This window comes from Heterodontus francisci, chromosome 24 (assembly GCF_036365525.1).
Source record: "Heterodontus francisci isolate sHetFra1 chromosome 24, sHetFra1.hap1, whole genome shotgun sequence".
Taxonomy (NCBI): Eukaryota; Metazoa; Chordata; class Chondrichthyes; order Heterodontiformes; family Heterodontidae; genus Heterodontus; species Heterodontus francisci.
The window spans coordinates 73,651,702-73,671,645 of NC_090394.1; the positions used below are offsets into that span (position 1 = coordinate 73,651,702).

The window sequence follows — 19,944 nt, forward strand, 5'->3', positions numbered from 1 at the left end:
AAATTAGTCTGTGATCGGTCCAGTTTGTCACTAGCTCCTGTCATTTCTCTGGTGTTGACATCTTTGCAATTCCAGGCACAGACAATGACGTAATTGATCAGGTGCCAGTGTTTGGACTGTGGGTGTTATGTTTTGTAATTGTTCTACTGGCGGAACAGGGTATTGGTCATGAGTCCATGCTCTGCGCATTTGGTAAGGGGAAGAATGCATTTGGAGTTGACATTTCCAATTCTTTCCCTGCCAATGGTTCCATTCCAGAGATTGGAATCTCTTCCAACTCTGGCGTTGAAGTCTCTGTGAGGAATAAGCTTGTCCCCCTTTGGAACCCCACAAAGAGCTTGGTCAAGTTTGGCATAGAAATCTTCCTTGGTTTCGTTGTCGGCAACTAGAGTTGGGTCATGATGCGCTAATTGCTTCCAAGAGGGAACTCATGAAGCTGGTTGACAAGTTCCTTCTTGATGGCAAATCTAACTCTGTGAATTCTGCATTGTTCTTCTGATTTTTCCCTTCCAGAAGAAAGTACAGTCGCCTGTGTTCCTTGAGCTGCCCCTCTCCAGCTCACCGGGTCTCATACAGAGCGGCGATGTCAATGTCATATTGCTGAAGTTCTCTGTTGACAAATGCAGTGTGTCGCTCCAAGCGATCACTCACGGGCGTGTCCACTACACCTGATATTCCAGGTCCCAAGCTTTACTACTTGTATCTTCTGTGTGTTTCTACCTCAGAAATTGATCCCTCTGGATGCAGCTGTCCAGTCAGGAAAGTTGAGGCAGACTGTGTGTAGGGCACCTTTTCCAGCCCCCTCTCCAATAAAGTGGTGAGCAGAGTGAATCCTAAAGAGCACAGTGCAGGGATCCCCTGTGGCCGTTCCCCTGAATAATAAGTATACCATTTTGGATATGGTTGGGGGGGACGACCTACCAGGGGAAAGCCACAGCGGCCAGGTCTCTGGCACTGAGCCTGGCTCTGTGGCTCAGAAGGGAAGGGGGGAGAATAAGAGAGCGATAGTGATAGGCGATTCAATGGTTAGAGGAACAGACAGGAGATTCTGTGGTCGCGAACGAGACTCCTGGATGGTATGTTGCCTCCCGGGTGCCAGGTTCAGGGATGTCTCGGATCGAGTCTACAGGATTCTTAAGGGGGAGGGGGAGCAGCCAGAGGTTGTGGTACACATCGGTACCAATGACATAGCTAGGAAAAGGGATGAGGACCTGAAAAGCGAATATAGGGAGTTAGGTTGGAAGCTAAAAGGCAGGACGAGCAGAGTAGTAATCTCAGGATTGATACCAGTGCCACGTGCTAGTGAGGCTAGAAACAGGGAGCGAATGCAGCTGAACACGTGGCTACAGAGCTGGTGTAGGAGGGAGGGCTTCAGATATGTGGATCATTGGGATACCTTCTGGGGAAGGTGGGACCTGTGCAAGAAGGGCGGGTTGCATCTGAACTGGAGGGGCACCAATATACTGGGCGGGAGGTTTAAACTAGTTTGGCAGGGGGATGGGAACCGGAGCTACGGATCAGTGGATGGGGTAGCTGTTGAACAGGCAGATACAGAGTGCAGAGAGTCTGTGACGAAGGTTAGACAGTTGACAGGGCAAAGTTGCAGCCAGCATGATGGGTTGAAGTGTGTCTATTTTAACGCAAGAAATGTCAGGAATAAGGGTGATGAACTTAGAGCATGGATCAGTACTTGGAGCTACGATGTTGTGGCCATCACGGAGACTTGGATATCACAGGGGCAGGAATGGATGTTGGATGTTCCGGGGTTTAGATGTTTCAAAAGGAATAGGGAGGGAGGTAAAAGAGGTGGAGGAGTGGCATTGCTAATCAGGGATAGTATCACAGCTGCAGAAAGGGAGGTCGTCGAGGAGGGTTTGTCTACTGAGTCATTATGGGTGGAAGTCAGAAACAGGAAAGGAGCAGTCACTTTATTGGAAGTTTTTTATAGACCCCCCCAATAGCAACAGAGACACGGAGGAACAGATTGGGAGGCAGATTTTGGAAAGGTGCAGAAGTAACAGGGTTGTTGTCATGGGTGACTTCAACTTCCCTAATATTGATTGGAACCTCCTTAGTGCAAATAGTTTGGATGGAGCAGTTTTTGTCAGGTGTGTCCAGGAAGGTTTTCTGACTCAATATGTAGATAGGCCAGCTAGAGGGGAGGCTATGTTGGACTTGGTGCTTGGCAACAAACCAGGCCAGGTGGCAGATCTTTCGGTGGGAGAGCATTTCGGTGATAGTGATCACAACTCCCTGACCTTTACTATAGTCATGGAGAGGGACAGGAGCAGACGGATGGGAAAATATTTAATTGGGGGAGGGGGAATTACAATGCTATTAGGCAGGAACTGGGGAGCATAAATTGGGAACAGATGTTCAGGGAAATGCAAGACAGAAATGTGGAGGTTGTTAAGGGAGCACTTGCTGCGACTGCTGGATAGGTTTGTCCCGATGAGGCAAGGAAGGGATGGTAGGGTGAAGGAACCTTGGATGACAAGAGATGTGGAACAGCTAGTCAAGAGGACGAAGGAAGCTTACTTAAGGTTGAGGAAGCCAGAATCAGACAGGGCTCTGGAGGGTTACAAGGTAGCCAGGAAGGAACTGAAAAATGGACTTAGGAGAGCTAGAAGGGGACATGAAAAAGTCTTGGCGGGTAGGATTAAGGAAAATCCCAAGGCGTTCCTCACTTATGTGAGGAACAAGAGGATGGCCAGAGTGAGGGTAGGGCCGATCAGGGATAGTGGAGGGAACTTGTGCCTGGAGTTGGAGGAGGTAGGGGAGGTCCTAAATGAATGCTTCAGTATTCACTAGTGAGAGGGACCTGGTCGTTTGTGAGGACAGCGTGAAACAGGCTGATATGCTCGAACAGGTTGATGTTAAGAGGGAGGATGTGCTTGAAATTTTGAATGATATGAGGACAGATAAGTCCCCGGGGCCAGACGGGATATACCCAAGGATATTACGGGAAGCGAGGAAAGAGATTGCTGCGCCTTTGGCGATGATCTTTGCGTCCTCACTGTCCACTGGAGTAGTACCAGATGATTGGAGGGTGGCAAATGTTATTCCCTTGTTCAAGAAAGGGAATAGGGATAACCCTGGGAATTATAGACCAGTCAGTCTCACGTCGGAAGTGGGCAAATTATTGGAGAGGATTCTGAGAGACAGGATTTATGATTATTTGGAAAAGCATGGTTTGATTAGAGACAGTCAGCATGGCTTTGTGAGGGGCAGGTCATGCCTCACAAGCCTTATTGAATTCTTTGAAGATGTGACAAAACACATTGATGAAGGAAGAGCAGTGGATGTGGTGTATATGGATTTTAGCAAGGCGTTTGAGGTTCCAAATGGTAGACTCATTCAGAAAGTAAGGAGGCATGGGATACAGGGAAAGTTGGCTGTCTGGATACAAAATTGGCTGGCCCATAGAAGACAGAGGGTGGTAGTAGATGGAAAATATTCAGCCTGGAGCTCGGTGACCAGTGGTGTTCCGCAGGGATCTGTTCTGGGACCTCTGCTCTTTGTGATTTTTATAAATGACTTGGATGAGGAAGTGCAAGGATGGGTTAGCAAGTTTGCCGATGACACGAAGATTGCTGGAGTTGTGGATAGTGTGGAAGGCTGTTGTAGGTTGCAACGGAACATTGACAGGATGCAGAGCTGGGCTGAGAAGTGGCAGATGGAGTTCAACCTGGAAAAGTGTGAAGTGATTCATTTTGGAAGGTCGAATTTGAATGCAGAATACAGGCTTAAAGACATGATTCTTGGTAGTGTGGAAGAACAGAGGGATCTTGGGTCCATGTCCATAGATCGCTCAAAGTTGCCACCCAAGTTGATAGGGTTGTTAAGAAGGCGTATGGTGTGTTGGCTTTCATTAACAGGGGGATTGAGTTTAAGAGCCGCGAGGTTATGCTGCAGCTCTATAAAGCCCTGTTAGACCACACTTGGAATATTGTGTTCAGTTCTGGTCGCCTCATTATAGGAAGGATGTGGAAGCTTTAGAGAGGGTGCAGAGGAGATTTACCGGGATGCTGCCTGGACTGGAGGGCATGTCTTACGAAGAAAGGTTGAGGGAGCTAGGGCTTTTCTCATTGGAGCGAAGAAGGATGAGAGGTGACTTGATAGAGGGGTACAAGATGATGAGAGGCATAGATAGAGTGGATAGCCAGAGACTTTTTCCCAGGGTGGAAAGGGCTATCACGAGGGGGCATAATTTTAAGGTGATTGGAGGAAGGTTTCGGGGAGATGTCAGAGGGTAGGTTCTTTACACAGAGCGGTGGGTGCGTGGAATGCACTGCCAGCGGTGGTAGTAGAAGCAGATACATTAGGGACATTTAAGTGACTCTTGGATAGGTACATGGATGATAGTAGAATGAAGAGTATGTAGGTAGTTTGATCTTAGTGTAGGTTAAAGGTTCGGCACAACATCGTGGGCCGAAGGGCCTGTACTGTGCTGTACTGTTCTATGTTCTAGAACTTCTCGGTCGCAGTTACAGCTGCCTAAAGGCATCCCTGCCTCATCCAAGTGCTGGACGACCATCTTGTAACTGCTGCCTCCATGCCAGATCATGACTGGATGCTTCTGGATAACACAATCCTGCTCCCGTAGCCATTTGCTGGTCGCCGAAGAGCTTGGAGGATGTGCTCGGAAAGGAAGATGCCTGTGCATAACCTCCATTTAGCGTGGAGAAATTGTTGCACAGCAGCTTCCACAAGTATCTTGACAGAACAACACCTTGATCCAATGGCAAGGAAGCGAAGAAGATTGGGGGGCGGGGGAGTTTTGTTCTACTGCAACCTTCGTCCGCCAGAACAACCATTGAGATATTTCAGATGGCAAATCTCCCTCCGCCTGTTCTGCCATTGAGGACTTGTTTGCTAGAGCCCCATCTGCTGAGTATTTCTAGAGGCCTTCACAGTAACCAAAGTAGCCCAGGGCATAGAGACCACCATACTTCACCCTGTTTTGATCGACCCTTTCTTACTCATCGCCCAGGTTCCGTGGTGAGGACAAGGGGGTGTACTCCAGAACCCACCCATTTATGGTCCAAGTACTCGAGGACCAGCACCTTTGAGGCCTAAAGTTGGAGATCTGATCAAGGAAAGGGAAGCTGTCAACACTGTTGGGAGCATTTTGAAGACCTTTTCAATCAAGAATACATTGCTGGCAAGAGTATTCTCAACTTCATCCCACAACATCCAGTTAGAGACGAGCTCAGAACTCCGCCAACGCCTATGGAGGTGATTAAAGCCGTCACCCAAATGAAGAACAACAAAGCAGCAGGAGGTGATGAAATCCCTGCTGAAATCTTTGAGCATGGAGGAGAGAAACTAACATTGCAGCTCCAAGCCCTCATCATACAGATCTGAAATGAAGAGGAAGTCCCAAATGATCTCAAGGATGCCATGATTGTGACAGTCTTCAAGAAAGGGGGCAAATCCAACTGTGGAAATTAGAGGCATCTCCCTGTTCTCCATTGCAGGAAAAATTATTATAAGAATCCTTCTGAACTGACTCATTAAACTTGCTGAAGAGCTACACCAGAATCTCTCATAAAAGCAAAATACTGCACATGCTGGAAATCTGGAATAAAAACAAGAAATGCTGGATATACTCAGCAGGTCTGGCAGCATCTGTGGAGAGAGAAGCAGATTTAATGTTTCAGGTCAGTGACCCTTCATCAGAACTGACAAATATTAGAAATGTAATAGGTTCTAAGCAAGTAAAGCGGGGATGGGGCAAGAGATAACCAAAGAGAAGGTGTTGATAGGACAAGGTCACAGAGAATAACTGACCAAAGGTAATGGAGCAAAGGTAAATGGTATGTTAATGGTCTGTTGAAAGACAAAGCGTTAGTGCAGAGGGGGCATTAATTGACAGAAAAATGAACTGCCTGGCCCCAAACACAAACATGCAAAAAAAAGTGGGTAGGCACAGTAGAAACAAACTAAAAAAAATTAAAATAAAATAAACATATTAAAAAAAAAGAACTAATAAAAATAACAAGGGGGGGCCAGTCATATTCTGAAATTATTGAACTCTGTTCAGTCCGGCAGGCTGTAGTGTGCCTAATTGATAAATGAGGTGCTGTTCCTCAAACCCTGCTCTCATGCTCACATCTCTGTCCTGGGATTGCTGCAGTGTTCCAGTGGACATCAACGCAAGCTTGAGGAACAGCACCTCATTTACCGATTAGGCACGTTACAGCCTGCCGGACTGAACATTGAGTTCGATAATTTCAGAGCATGACGGGGCTCGCCTTTTTATTATTTTTTAGTTTTTTTTCTTCTTTGTTTTATTTTAGTTTGTTTCTGCTGTGCCTACTCACTTTTTTTCATGTTTGTGCTTGGGGCCAGGCTGTTCATTTTTCTGTCAATTAACACCCTCTCTGCACTAATGCTTTGTCTTTCAACACACTATTAACATACCGTTTGCCTTTACTCGATGACTTTCTGGTTAGCTATTCTCTGTGACCTTGTCCTATCAACACCTCTTTGGTTATTTCTTGCCCCACCCCCGCTTTACTTGCTTAAAACCTATTACATTTCTAATTGCCAGTTCTGATGAAGGGTCACTGACCTGAAACATTAACTCTGCTTCTCTCTCCACAGATGCTGCCAGTCCTGCTGAGTATTTCCAGCATTTCTTGTTTTTATTACCCCAAATCTCAACATGGGTTTAAGCCATCAAGAGGCGCTACTGACATGATCTTTTACAGCTCGCCAGCTACAAATTTCTCCATCAGCAAGCTTCAAATGCACACGCCCCAGCCCCATTGATTAGGATTCATATGAGTGCCTAGAAAATGTGGAACACTCCCTTATCTTGGAAGTTATCTTTCACAGAAGGCTGACATTGACTAAGAAATCCAGCATCGCCTGAAATCTGGTGCAGCCTTTGGCCACCTGAGAAAGCGAGTGTTTGAAGATTGTGACATCAAAACTGAAACCAAGTTCATGGTTCACCATGCGGTCGTGATCCCTAACTTACAGTATGGGGCTGAAACATGGAAAAAGTATAGCAGGCACCTCAAAGCACTAGAGTCATATCAACACTGCCTGGGGAAGATCCTACACATAAAGTGGAAGGATAGGTGCACCAACATCAGTGTCCCCTCTCAAGCAGGCACCACAAGCATCACGGCTATGATTATCTGTCATCGGCTTCATTGGGTTGTTTATATTGTTCAGATAGATACCAGGCTCCCAAAGCAGGTCATCTTCTCCCAGCTCAGTCAGGGCAGACGCACCAGAGGAGGACAGAAGAAGTACGTCAAGGATGTGCTGAAAGCCGATATGAAGAAATGTAACACTGGCATCAACTCCTGGGAGATCATCGCCCTGGACCAAACCAGATGGAGGAGGAGTCTGTGGGATGGATCCCAACATTATGAGACCCAACAACAACAAAAGAATGAGCCATGACCAAACTAATAATACATGACCAGACATCCCACATGACAACAAATGCCTACGTGCCACTGAATCTATAGATCCCAAATCGGCCACATCAGCCATCTTCGGACTCACCGAAGGCAATCATCCTAACCTGCGAGGGATAGCCAATAATAGTATGAGAGAATGGTCTGGTAATAACTACAAACTCTTATTGTTTTTTTTTCTCCCCTGAACTCTCCCACGCAGTTCATTTTTCATCTCCATAACCCTGGGCAGCTGAAACCAATTGAAGCCTTCTGCAACTAACTCAGGTCAAAACTTGGGACCTTGCTGGTTCATATAGTTTAGCTACTCATTGGGTAAACTCACTGAACCACCTAGGTCCTTATTGGTTTATATCCTTACTCTTCCTTTGCTGCACTTGTCAGCCATTTACAAAGTCTCTTTTACTTGCTACTATCCACTTCTTCACAATCACTGTGACTTAAAAGCTGTTTAATTCAGTTATTGCCAATGTGCAGTAACTTGGAACATTCTGACGAAGCCGTAAATTGCTATACAGAGTTTTACAGGTGCCACTATTTAATTCTGCTATAAGGTGGCACAGTGGCGCAGTGGTTAGCACCGCAGCCTCACAGCTCCAGCGACCCGGGTTCAGTTCTAGGTACTGCCTGTGCGGAGTTTGCAAGTTCTCCCTGTGACCGCGTGGGTTTCTGCCGGGTGCTCCGGTTTCCTCCCACAGCCAAAGATTTGCAGGTTGATAGGTAAATTGGCCATTGTAAATTGCCCCTAGTGTAAGTAGGTGGTAGGAGAATGGTGGGGATGTGGTAGGGAATATGGGGTTAATGTAGGATTAGTATAAATGGGTGGTTGTTGGTCGGCACAGACTCAGTGGGCCGAAGGGCCTGTTTCAGTGCTGTATCTCTAAATTTAAAAAAAAAATAAGCTGTCATAACATTTTGCCTATTTGCATTCATGACTGATTGTACAATTCCTACATTAACAAGGGGTGGACTGCAAAAATACTAATTTGAAATGGGACAGATAGCAGTATTCAGATTTTACATACATACAATGCCAGATTGGGAATTGTTTGAAGCTGATACTTTAGTGTTAGGGAGCCTGGTTATCGGAAAATACAATCCCTGAATGCCATTAAAAACAATAGCATTTGAAAGAATCTGAAAATGACTGGAATCCTGTTTTGGATTTTATCAACAAATAATTATTTTTAAACCAGTCTTCATGTTTTGTTAATTATTTGTACCCCTTGCAGATGAAATTAAAAATAAACCTGTTATAGTAGGGTGTGTAGAGCTTGTTATTTTGGAAGTATGGAGAAAGGAAGTTACTTTCACTTATTTTAATATGGGCTTTTTTCAACAAGTATATATAAATCTGTGAAAACATTGCCATTATAGATATGGTAAGTTTGACTTACACAAATTTCCCCTATGCCAATACATATATGCCTAGCCACATCAAATTATGTACGTGTTAGGGATAAAATTGTAGCTGTGCTTTGTCAGGAATAATAAGTACATTAGTATTAGCGATTGGTTATCCCCAAGTACAATTTGACACAGATTGGCAATCTCACTGAAAAGGATAATTAGTGCAATGAAATATAGAATTTCTCACTGGTACAAGAGGTGCTCTTTTGAGCCTTGAGTCAAGGCATATTTGAGAAGTGAGTGTAGGGTTGACATTTGCTGTGTATGACCTAGAAATGCTTTATACTGATGTTGAGTGCCCAAAATAGAAGTATTCCCAAGTGCTGACATTATTTGTCTAGAGCATGCAATCTTCACAAAAAAATATAGATTTTATAAGCATTACCCTAGACATGTAAATTATCTTAGGAGGAGGAGACACCCCTACATTGTTTTGAGATGCACTGTGTGTAATATAATTTTGTAAATGTTGGGCGTGCAAATCCAGAATTCAATATTTAAAAAGGTATTGGCAACAAATGTGTAAAAGCTGCAGTTGGTGCATTAAGTGGCAGTGATCAATTAGGCCGAGAACTTGGAGTCTTTATATTTGGATCAACATGTCCTTTTACCTGTAATTGTTTTATCAATCCATTAGAGATTTATTGCAACTGAAAAGAAGTGCTTGGCACAGCCACTAGCTAGCAGTTCATCAGAAGATTCATGTGACGTGAACAGGTGACTCTGTCTGAAATGAAAACCAAATTTTTCAACATTATAAAGTTACTAGTTAATGTTTAATGTGGAATGGCATGCATTATGGGAATAAAGTACCCAGTTCCTCATGACCCCAAGCCATTAAATTCTGTGTTTTTGCCGTTTGAAATACTTTGCTACATTTATCATCATGTTTCCTAAGAGTTATTGCCCCTTTACTGGATTTTGTAAAAACAGTGCACAGTCAATCTAGCAGGCATGTTTGGATAAACTTTAACCTAGTGTACCTTGCAAAAATACATTGATTACATATCATGGGATTTAATTTAAGGAATGTTGTATTGAAGATACAATTATTTTGTGGAAAAATAAGCTGCCATATTTCAATGTCCCATTACTCGGGATGTTTTTAATTCCTTTCTTCCTTTTCCTGAAGGTCGCTCATACTGGTGTATAATTCCATTAGCACTGATTGCTTCCTCAAACCTGATCTGGTTAGTCACTTGTTACGACCAGGTCAGAAAGATGTCTTGGGTTCCCTTTCAGCCTTTACCTGGTCTTACAGTAACAGGGTTTTATTTTTAAACGCACTGTTTTTAGCTCCCACTTGGTGAATCCTTGTTCACCGCTTGCGAATCATAAGGCAAAGAAAACAGCACAAACAGGCTTTCTTAGGTTTAAAGAAGAAAGGTGAAATGTTATTAAACTTCAACTCTAATTTGGTTGACACGCTCACGCTAGCATGCATACGTGATACACACATGCAAATAGAGACAGAAACGAGCAAAAGGAAAATTAAAGTAGAAAGGTTTGAGGCAATATCCGAAGAGGAGTTCCTTGTTCACTGTAGGAGACTTTTCTCTCTTGGGGTTCATGTGTCTTCAGTCGTTTTTTGGAGTTCCATGAGAAAGAGATGAGAGCAGACAGGCAGGTTGTGGCGAGCCATCCAGGAGCAATGAGCTTTCTGCCAGTTCAAACACTGTGTCTCCAATTGAAAACTCTCAGTTCAAACTTTGCAACATCCTGTTAGTCATGTGACTAACTGGTCTGACCATGTCTGTTTGTAGATTGAATTGGAGCAGGCAGCAGCTCCCTTGTCTACAAGCACTGTCTGTTAATATCCAAAAATGTCTTTCCAGCCAAGGGCCTGGCAACCCCTTGTAAAAGGCCTTCTCTTCTTCCCAGCAACAATTTGAAATTTCATGTCCATGTGGTGAAATTAATGTGCCTCATTCTTGGCAGGTGGGGGCCTGCATGACACACACTTCATTTGTGAGTGTGTTAACAGGCTATTTGAACATTGGGGCATTTCAGTATGACTTCACCCAAGGTCTATACTGTAACAAACAACATCAAGAGCCCTCTGTTTGCTCTCTTTCCTACCCTAGTTTTCCTACTCTTTCTCCCGCCCCCCCCCCCCCCCCCCCCACCACCACTACCTTGCACTCCCCTGGCACTGCCAACTCCCAGCATACAGAACTGAAGTTGTTGGTCATTGTGATCTGGAAGTTTTGCTTGGTAATGTGGGAATATATCTCCCCTTAATGGCTTTTACATTGCAACTTCAGTCTGGGAGTTGCAGGTTTTTTTTAATGACTGCTTGTTTCATGGAGAGGGGTGCAGATCTCCTTTAATTTACTATAGATCATTGTCTTTTTCCCACGCCACTACCATTGAACCCATCTTCTCAAGTCTGTCCTCCATACATTCCCTGTAACTCCTCGGGTGTCCATAGGAAGAGCTGGGATGGGTTCTTCTGTAGTTCCCACGCTTGCAAAGTAGGTGTTCTTTGGTCCAGATTTTGGAATACTCTAACCTTTGCTTTGAGAGTTTGGATCTGGTGAAACCACCATTATCCCCAATGTAGTAACGCAGTCTTTGCATCCCCTTTTTGCTTTATCATGCAACAATATCCTGAAATTGACTTAGACTCTGGCAATTACCTGGGACAGAGTCTTTCCCAAGAAAACTTTAAAGGATAATATTGATCTGTAGAATGGTACTTTCTTGGACCAAAGAGCCAAAACAATTCAACAGTGGGGTGAAAGAGTCTTGGAATTGTCACTTGACATATCAGTACCTGGAGCGAGCCTTTAGTTTTGCCTCGAGTGGGCCCTTTGTTCTGGCCTTTGACGTTTTAGTGGGGTGGCGGGGGAGACATACCACTTTTCTGTGGACCACCATCAAGAGTATTTGAGCTTGGGTACCTGACAAATTGAACAACGGCCGTCCAATCTATTATCCATTTCACTGACCTGTTACACATCACTCCGTTGTTGATTCAATGGTCATATTCCAGCTGCAGTTTAGGTATGGAAAAGAACAGTGGGAACCTAATCCTGGATTCCTTTATCAAGTCCAAACATTGGGACTCTTGGCTTCAGATTATGGCAAGGACAGGTAACTGCAGTGAATGCCACAGACATGAGGATATGGTCCATGACTCAGAGGATTTTGTTACACTGCCTGACTTGGCTGTGTCTTTGTGCTCCCATTTGATGCTGCAACAGCATTTATTACAGATGGGAATGGCACTCAGACAGGAGCCAACCCAGTGGGACCACCAACAATAACATTCTTTTGAGATTCTGGACTGAAGGCCTGCTTGGGTCGGGAAAAAGAACCCGACTGATCCGCAGCGGACCCGAGCCCGACCCGGCCCGAGTCCCTCCAATTTTGCCCCGAGCCTGGCCTGGCCCAACCCGAGCCCAACCCCACTCGACCTGACCCGAGCCCGACCCAACCATCCCTTTACTTACCTTCCGACTGAAAAGCTTCACGAAGGTGCAGCGCATGTGTGATGACATCATAGTGACGTCACTTGTTCACTGCACAGACTCTGTTTCATCCTGGACTCCCAGCTCAGGTAAGTTTTTTAATTTTAATACTTACTGGCAGAGCAATTACCGTGTGTGCGCAGCCCGACCTGACCCGAACCTGGCACGTTGTTGGGTCCCGTCGGGTTTGGGTCGGCTAGCAGGCCTTTATTCTGGATCACTTACCTTGTAGCTGATTAGAGTTGGCTGGAGAACCTCTTGCCACAAACTCCATGGACATGGTCTCAACCCGTATAACATCCATAAAGGTGCCATCCGCTGTGTGGTTTCAACAAGTCAATTGAACATCAGGTTCACTGCAGTGTTGTTTGGAGAATGTTTGTTTTTTCTTTGAGGAATGATGTCAGTCCTACAAGATATGTAATCTTGCACACCTCTAGAAGTTTCCCAAATCTGAAACCACTTTTTAGAGTCATGTCTTGAAATTAGGTGTCGACGCAATTGTCTTGAAAGACAAGAAGCACTTTCGAGCTAAAGATTTCCACAGCCTACCTGATCATTTCTCAACATTGACTTGAACCATTGTGATTTCACTTTGTGCTTATGTTTTAATACAAGTGTCAGTTTGACCTTAATTTTATGCATTTACTAAATAGTATGAGGTATTACTATCTTTTTAAACCATTTGTGTGGAATATTTATTAAACCCATATAAAATCAGTAAATGTGGCATAGGTCATGATGCTGCAAACCTACAGGATTTGTTTTAAATCATTCTTGGGAACATGGGCATCGCTAGCAAGGCCGGCGCTCATCCCTAATTGAGAAGGTGGTAGTGGATCTTCACCTTGAACCACTGCAGTCCGTGTGGTGAAGGTGCTCCCACACTGCTGTTAGGAAGTTCCAGGATTTTGACCCAGCAACAACAAAAGAATGGTGATGTATGTCCAAATTTGGATGGTGTGTGATTTGGAGGGGAACTTGTAGGTGGTGGTGTTCCCATGTACCTGCTGCCCTTCTAGGTGGTAGAGGTCGCAGGTTTGGGAGGTATACAACTGTACATTTGAAAGAACTTCATGAGTATAGAAGTTCTTTCCTTAGCAATGTGTGGAATGAGTATTTTGGATTCTTTTAGTTAAGTGTCTGTTTGTCTATAAGAGCATCTTTGGCAATCTTGCACACTGGCCCATCCATCTTTCTATACTGAATTGACTTTGCTCTTTTGCCAAATGTTTCCACACTTGTGTACTTTATTATGTTAAAGGATGGACAAAATAAGCTTATAGAATTAAAACAGAAAATGCTTGAAATACTCAGCAGGTGAGGCAGCAGTGAAGAGTTAATATGTCAACAATGACCTTTCATCAGAACTGGGAAAAGTTAGAAATGTAATGAGTTTTAAGCAAGTGAAAGGGGGAGGATGGGATAAGAACAAAAGAGAAGGTCTGTGATAGGATGAAAGACAGGAGAGATTAAATGACAAGAGTTGGTAGTGCAGGGCCAAACGGAGTGGTAATGGGACAAGTAAAGAAACAAGATGTGACTAGAGGAGATGTGATTGGCAGAACAATGAACAGCTGTTGGCTGAAAGCAAAAACAAGAGTAAAACTGAAACCTACAAAGAAAAATAATAAATTGGGGGCAGTGATTGCAATCTGAAATTGAACTCAATATTAAATCCAAAAGGCTGTAAAGTGCCTAATCAAAAGATGAAGTGCTATTTCTGGAGCTTATGTTGAACTGCATTGGAACACTGCAGGAGGAAAGGACAGAGAGGTCAGCATGAAAGCAAGATGGAGAATTAAAATGACAGGCGACCGGAAGCTGGGGATCATGTTGAACAGAGGTGTTCCACAAAGAGGTCACCTAATCTGCATTTGGTCTCACCAGTGCAGAACAGACCGTATTGTGGGCAGCGAATACAGTATACTAAAGAAGTACGTAAATCACTGTTTCACCTGGAAGGAGTGTTTGGGGCCTTGGATGGCAAGGAGGGAGAAGGTAAAAGGACATGTGTTGCAACTCCTGTCCTAGTATGGAAAAGTGCTGTGGGAAAGGAGGGATGTTGGGGGTGATTGAGGAGTGGATCAAGGTGTTGTGGAGGGAACAGTCCCTTCGGAATGCTGAAAGGGGAGGGGAGGGGAAGATGTGTTTGGTGGTGGCATCATGCTGGAAATGGCGGAGGATGATCCTTTGATTATGGATGCAGGTGGGGTGGAAGGTGAGGAAAAGGGAACTCTAACATGTTTCTGGAAGGGATGAGAAAGGGTGAAAGTAGAAGTACGGGAAAAGGGGCAGACAAAGTCGAATGCCTAGTCAACGACGGTGGTTGGAGGTGGGGGCAGGGGGGGGGAAGGTGTGGGGGTGGTGGGTAGAGGGGGAATCCTCAGTTGAGGTTAAAAGGAAGACATATCAGAAGTGCTGGTAGGGAAGGTTGCATCATCAGAATAGATGGGATGGAGACTGAGAAACTGGGAGAAAAGAATGGCGTCCTTACAGGAAGCAGTGTGTGAGGAAGTGTAGTCGCAGTATCTGTGGGAGTCACTCAGCTTATGGTGAATATTTGTTGATAGTCTATTCCTGGAAATGAAGACGAGAAGTCCGGGAAGGGAAGAGTTGGAGATGAACTATCTGAAGATGTAAGTAGGGTGGAAATTGGAAGCAAAGTTGATGAAATTTTCCAGTTCAGGGTGAGAGCAGGAAATGGCTTGCATCAGTCATCAATGCATCGAAGAAAGCGGTGGGGGTGGGGAGGGAGGGCCTGAGTAGGACTGGAACAAGGAATGTTCCACATATCCCACAAAATGGCAGGCACAACTAGGACCCATGCGGGTATCCATAGCAACACTTTTTATTTGGAGAAGTGAGTGGAGTTAAAGTAGTTGCTCAATGCGAGAACAAGTTCAGCCAGGTGGAGGAGGGTGGTGGTGGATGGAGACTGGTTGGGCCTCTGTTCAAAGAAGAAGTGGAGAACCCTCAGACTGTCGTGGTGGGGGATGGCGGCGTAGAGAGATTGAGCATCCATGGTGAAGCGGAGACAGTTAGGAAATTGGAAATTGTTGAAGCTTATTGAATGCTGCTGGAGAAAGGCAGGTTTTGATATCTGTGGAGTTGGTTTGTTGCTTGGTGTTGTGATTTATGTGGTGCTTTTCCTACTAAATGCTGCCCTCGTGTGATTCGAAGCTGTACTGCAAGAGGCAAGGAACTGTCCTGAAACAAGTTGTCTGTCTCTATATTTCCTAACTGGAACGTGCAGCATAGGAATGAATTTGACCTACTTTCACCAAAACAAGTACCCTCTACCAGAGCTGCAATTTTTTTCCTATCATCCAAATAAAATAAAAATGTTTTAACAATCAGATCTTATAATTTGGCATCCTTTTTAATTTTGGTTACTTTTTTCGTTTTTAAAAAACTGTATTTTGTGTTTAAACAGCAAATAACCAGTGGCATCAGTGGGGATGCTGACTTGGGCCAAGGGAACTGAATTACCATTATTTTTTTCTAGGTTTCTGAAGGTTTTCTCCAGTAATCCCCAGTCAGCTTCAGTAATTTCTTCTTTGGCCTCCTTATCTCGAGAGACAATGGGTAAGTGCCTGGAGGTGGTCAGTGGTGTGTGGAGCAGTGACTGGAGTGGCTATAAAGGCCAATTCTAGAGTGACAGGCTCTTCCACAGGTGCTGCAGAAAAATTTGTTTGTCGGGGCTGTTACACAGTTGGCTCTCCCCTTGCGCTTTTGTCTTTTTTGCTGCCAACTGCTAAGTCTCTTCGACTCAACACACTTTAGCCCCGCCTTTATGACTGCCTGCCAGCTCTGGCGAACGCTGGCAACTGACTCCCACGACTTGTGATCAATGTCACAGGACTTCATGTCGCGTTTGCAGACGTCTTTAAAGCGGAGACATGGACGGCTGGTGGGTCTGATACCAGTGGCGAGCTCGCTGTACAATGTGTCTTTGGGGATCCTGCTATCTTCCATGCGGCTCACATGGCCAAGCCATCTCAAGCGCCGCTGACTCAGTAGTGTGTATAAGCTGGGGATGTTGGCCGCCTCGAGGACTTCTGTGTTGGAGATACGGTCCTGCCACCTGATGCCAAGTATTCTTCGGAGGCAGTGAAGATGGAATGAATTGAGACGTCGCTCTTGACTGACATACGTTGTCCAGGCCTCGCTGCTATAGAGCAAGGTACTGAGGACACAGGCTTGATGCACTTGGACATTTGTGTTCCGTGTCAGTGCGCCATTTTCCCACACTCTCTTGGCCAGTTTGGACATAGCAGTGGAAGCCTTTCCCGTGCGCTTGTTGATTTTCTGCATCTAGAGACAGGTTACTGGTGATAGTTGACCCTAGGTAGGTGAACTCTTGAACCACTTCCAGAGCGTGGTCACCAATATTGATGGATGGAGCATTTCTGACGTCCTGCCTCATGATGTTCGTTTTCTTGAGGCTGATGGTTACGCCAAATCATTGCAGGCAGCCGCAAACCTATCGATGAGACTCTGCAGGCACTCTTCAGTGTGAGATGTTAAAGCAGCATCGTCAGCAAAGAGGAGTTCCCTGATGAGGACTTTCCGTACTTTGGACTTCGCTCTTAGACGGGCAAGGTTGAACAACCTGCCCCCTGATCTTGTGTGGAGGAAAATTCCTTCTTCAGAAGACTTGAACGCATGTGAAAGCAGCAGGGAGAAGAAAATCCCAAAGAGTGTGGGTGCGAGAACACAGCCCTGTTTCACACCACTCAGAATAGGAAAGGGGTCTGATGAGGTGCCGCCATGTTGAATGGTGCCTTTCATATTGTCATGGAATGAGGTGATGATACTTAGTAGCTTTGGTGGACATCCAATCTTTTCTAGTAGTCTGAAGAGACCACGTCTGCTGACGAGGTCAAAGGCTTTGGTGAGATCAATGAAAGCAATGTAGAGGGGCATCTGTTGTTCGTGGCATTTCCCCTGTATCTGACGAAGGGAGAACAGCATGTCAACGGTCGATCTCTCTGCACGAAAGCCACACTGTGCCTCAGGGTAGACTCGCTCGGCCAGCTTCTGGAGCCTGTTTAGAGCGACTCGAGCAAAGACTTTCCCCACTATGCTGAGCAGGGAGATTCCACGGTAGTTGTTGCAGTCACCGCGGTCACCTTTGTTTTTATAGAGGGTGATGATATTGGCATCGCGCTTGTCCTGAGGTACTGCTCGCTCGTCCCAGCACAGGAATAGCAGTTCATGTAGTGCTGAGAGTATAGCAGGCTTGGCACTTTTGATTATTTCAGGGGTAATGCTGTCCTTCCCAGGGGCTTTTTCAGTAATTTACATCTACATTTACACCACAATAATATTTTAGCAACATAAAGATCAGAAATATGTTGATCATTCTTCTGTAACTATTTGAATTTTTTAAAAAAGAGATACAGATGAACAACTTGGTTGATTAGTGAAATTCACATATTTCACCAGTTCTCTTCCAGTTTGTTTATATCTTCAAGGTTAACCTTAGTTACATAGGAGCTGCCAGCAGGTTAGGCCCCGTTAGGTAGGAGCTCCCTGCCAGTGATTTAGATGATGGTGCTATGTTATAACTTATGTAAATCGGGTTTTGTTGGGTTTTATTGGAACATTGATTTATGGAATGATCTCTAATAATTACCATCTGTTTGAATGCAATTCAGGAAAAATTCATCTGCAGAGGCTACATGATAGAGCCCCAGTGCACAAATTTGTGCCTTCTCCCCAACCCATGATATTATCTCTTCTGAAACATACTGAAGATCCAAAAGGGATTGGCAACATCATCCAGGTGGTTATTCTTCATGTGTGTCTAGACAGAATATTGACAGACTTTTGGACTGTGGGGTACAGTCTCACTGTCCAGATTGCAGACTTTCCAGCAGGGGTTGCTGAATGTGATGAGTGGGAATTCTATCATCCTTCTGTACACTCCTGGCTAACTCAAAATAACAAATTATAGTACCCTTCTTCCCTGACTGAGATCAGCACAAACCAGGGTCCTTCTCTGTACCATGTCAAACAGTTCATTTACTCACATGGCTAGTGGGCAAGCTAAGTTTTCTATTTAAATTTCACAGCCAGTGGTGGTTGTTGTCAGTTGGAGAGTAGTTACAGCTGTAGTTTAGTTTAGAGATACAGCACTGAAACAGGCCCTTCGGCCCACCGAGTCTGTGCCGACCATCAACCACCCATTTATACTAATCCTACACTCATTCCATATTCCTACCACATCCCCACCTGTCCCTATATTTCCCTACCACCTACCTATACTAGGGGCAATTTATAATGGCCAATTAACCTATCAACCTGCAAGTCTTTGGCATGTGGGAGGAAACCAGAGCACCCGGAGGAAACCCACGCAGACACAGGGAGAACTTGCAAACTCCACACAGGCAGTACCCAGAATTGAACCCGGGTCGCTGGAGCTGTGAGGCTGCAGTGCTAACCACTGCGCCACTGTGCCGCCGCCTGTAGATCCTGGATATGGTTCATGTGTTGTCAATATTTTAACAATAATGTTCCCTACTTTACAACTTGTCTGTAAAGCACTTTAGGACATCGTGAGGTTGTGATTGCAAGTTCTTTACTTCTTTATAGCCATAGCAGCAACACTGGTGCTAGTTGTCATAGATTGTAAACTTGGTGCATGCAGTGATCTTTTTTTAAACTATCTTCCCTTTATTCACTGTGTAGCATCAAACTTTGGTTTCCTTCTTTTACAGAGTTCGGAGGCAAATGGCGTCATGAAACCACCTTTCCTCAGGTAAGGAATATGTTGCCACAACTTTAAAATTTTCTCATCAGTGCGCTCAATGATAGCGCATGTCGCCTTGCTCCAGATCAGCTCTCCTCCTGGTCTGAAACCAGTGCTCACATTGTTTGCAATGAAACTGCTCTCAAGAAACTTGGATAACTCCCTATCCATGATATCATAGAGCAGAAAGAAAGCCTGTGTGGCCGATCTCTATGGAGGTATATATGTGTGCAATCTTTGGCAGTTGCCTTTGTGCAAACTAAGGGAATTATCGCTTTGAAATAGGATTTCAATGAAAAGCTTAGTTTAAAGTTTTTTTATCACATCATTATTGCAGTCTTGCATTGTAGATTTGTTCATATTTATGTGAACTAAAAACTTCAAAACTTTATTTCATTCTTTCATGGGATGTGGGTGTCACTGGCAAGACAAAACTTGATGGAATTTTTCTTAAGGAGCATTGTATTACGACCGGGTGAGAAAGGGGTCTCAGACTCCCCTATTTCCCCTTTCCTGGTTTGGCCGTAATAGGGTTTTCTTTTGAAACAGAAATTTTAGCTTATCCCCTCAGTGAGCCCTTTGCTCGCTGCATGCTTGCTAGCATGCATACAAGAGAAACACACACACAAATAGATGCAGAGGGGAGGAAAGCATTGGTGGGTGGGGGGGGGTGGTGAAGTTGAAGTAGAATTCATAATAAAGGGAATTCAGTTACTGGGTGGAAATGACCTTGATAAAAGTTGAAGTCTTGGAGATCTTGCTGGGGCCCAGTGCACAATTTCCAACTTGCTTCTCTGGTACCAGAAGGCTGAAGCTGCTGCAATCAGTCCCTGGGACTTTGCTGGAGAGAGAGCTTCCTTATCTT

The 19,944-nt window shown here is 44.8% G+C and overlaps 1 protein-coding gene across 1 annotated transcript in view; it reads left to right on the forward strand.

The window, feature by feature from the left end:
* Positions 1 to 19,944, forward strand: part of LOC137383525 (BAR/IMD domain-containing adapter protein 2-like 1) — a 148,306-nt gene that overhangs the window by 119,251 nt on the left and 9,111 nt on the right. The window contains exon 13 of the mRNA XM_068056570.1: positions 19,048 to 19,088. Within this exon, the coding sequence (XP_067912671.1) occupies positions 19,048 to 19,088 (41 nt within the window). The remainder of the gene's footprint in view (positions 1 to 19,047; positions 19,089 to 19,944) is intronic.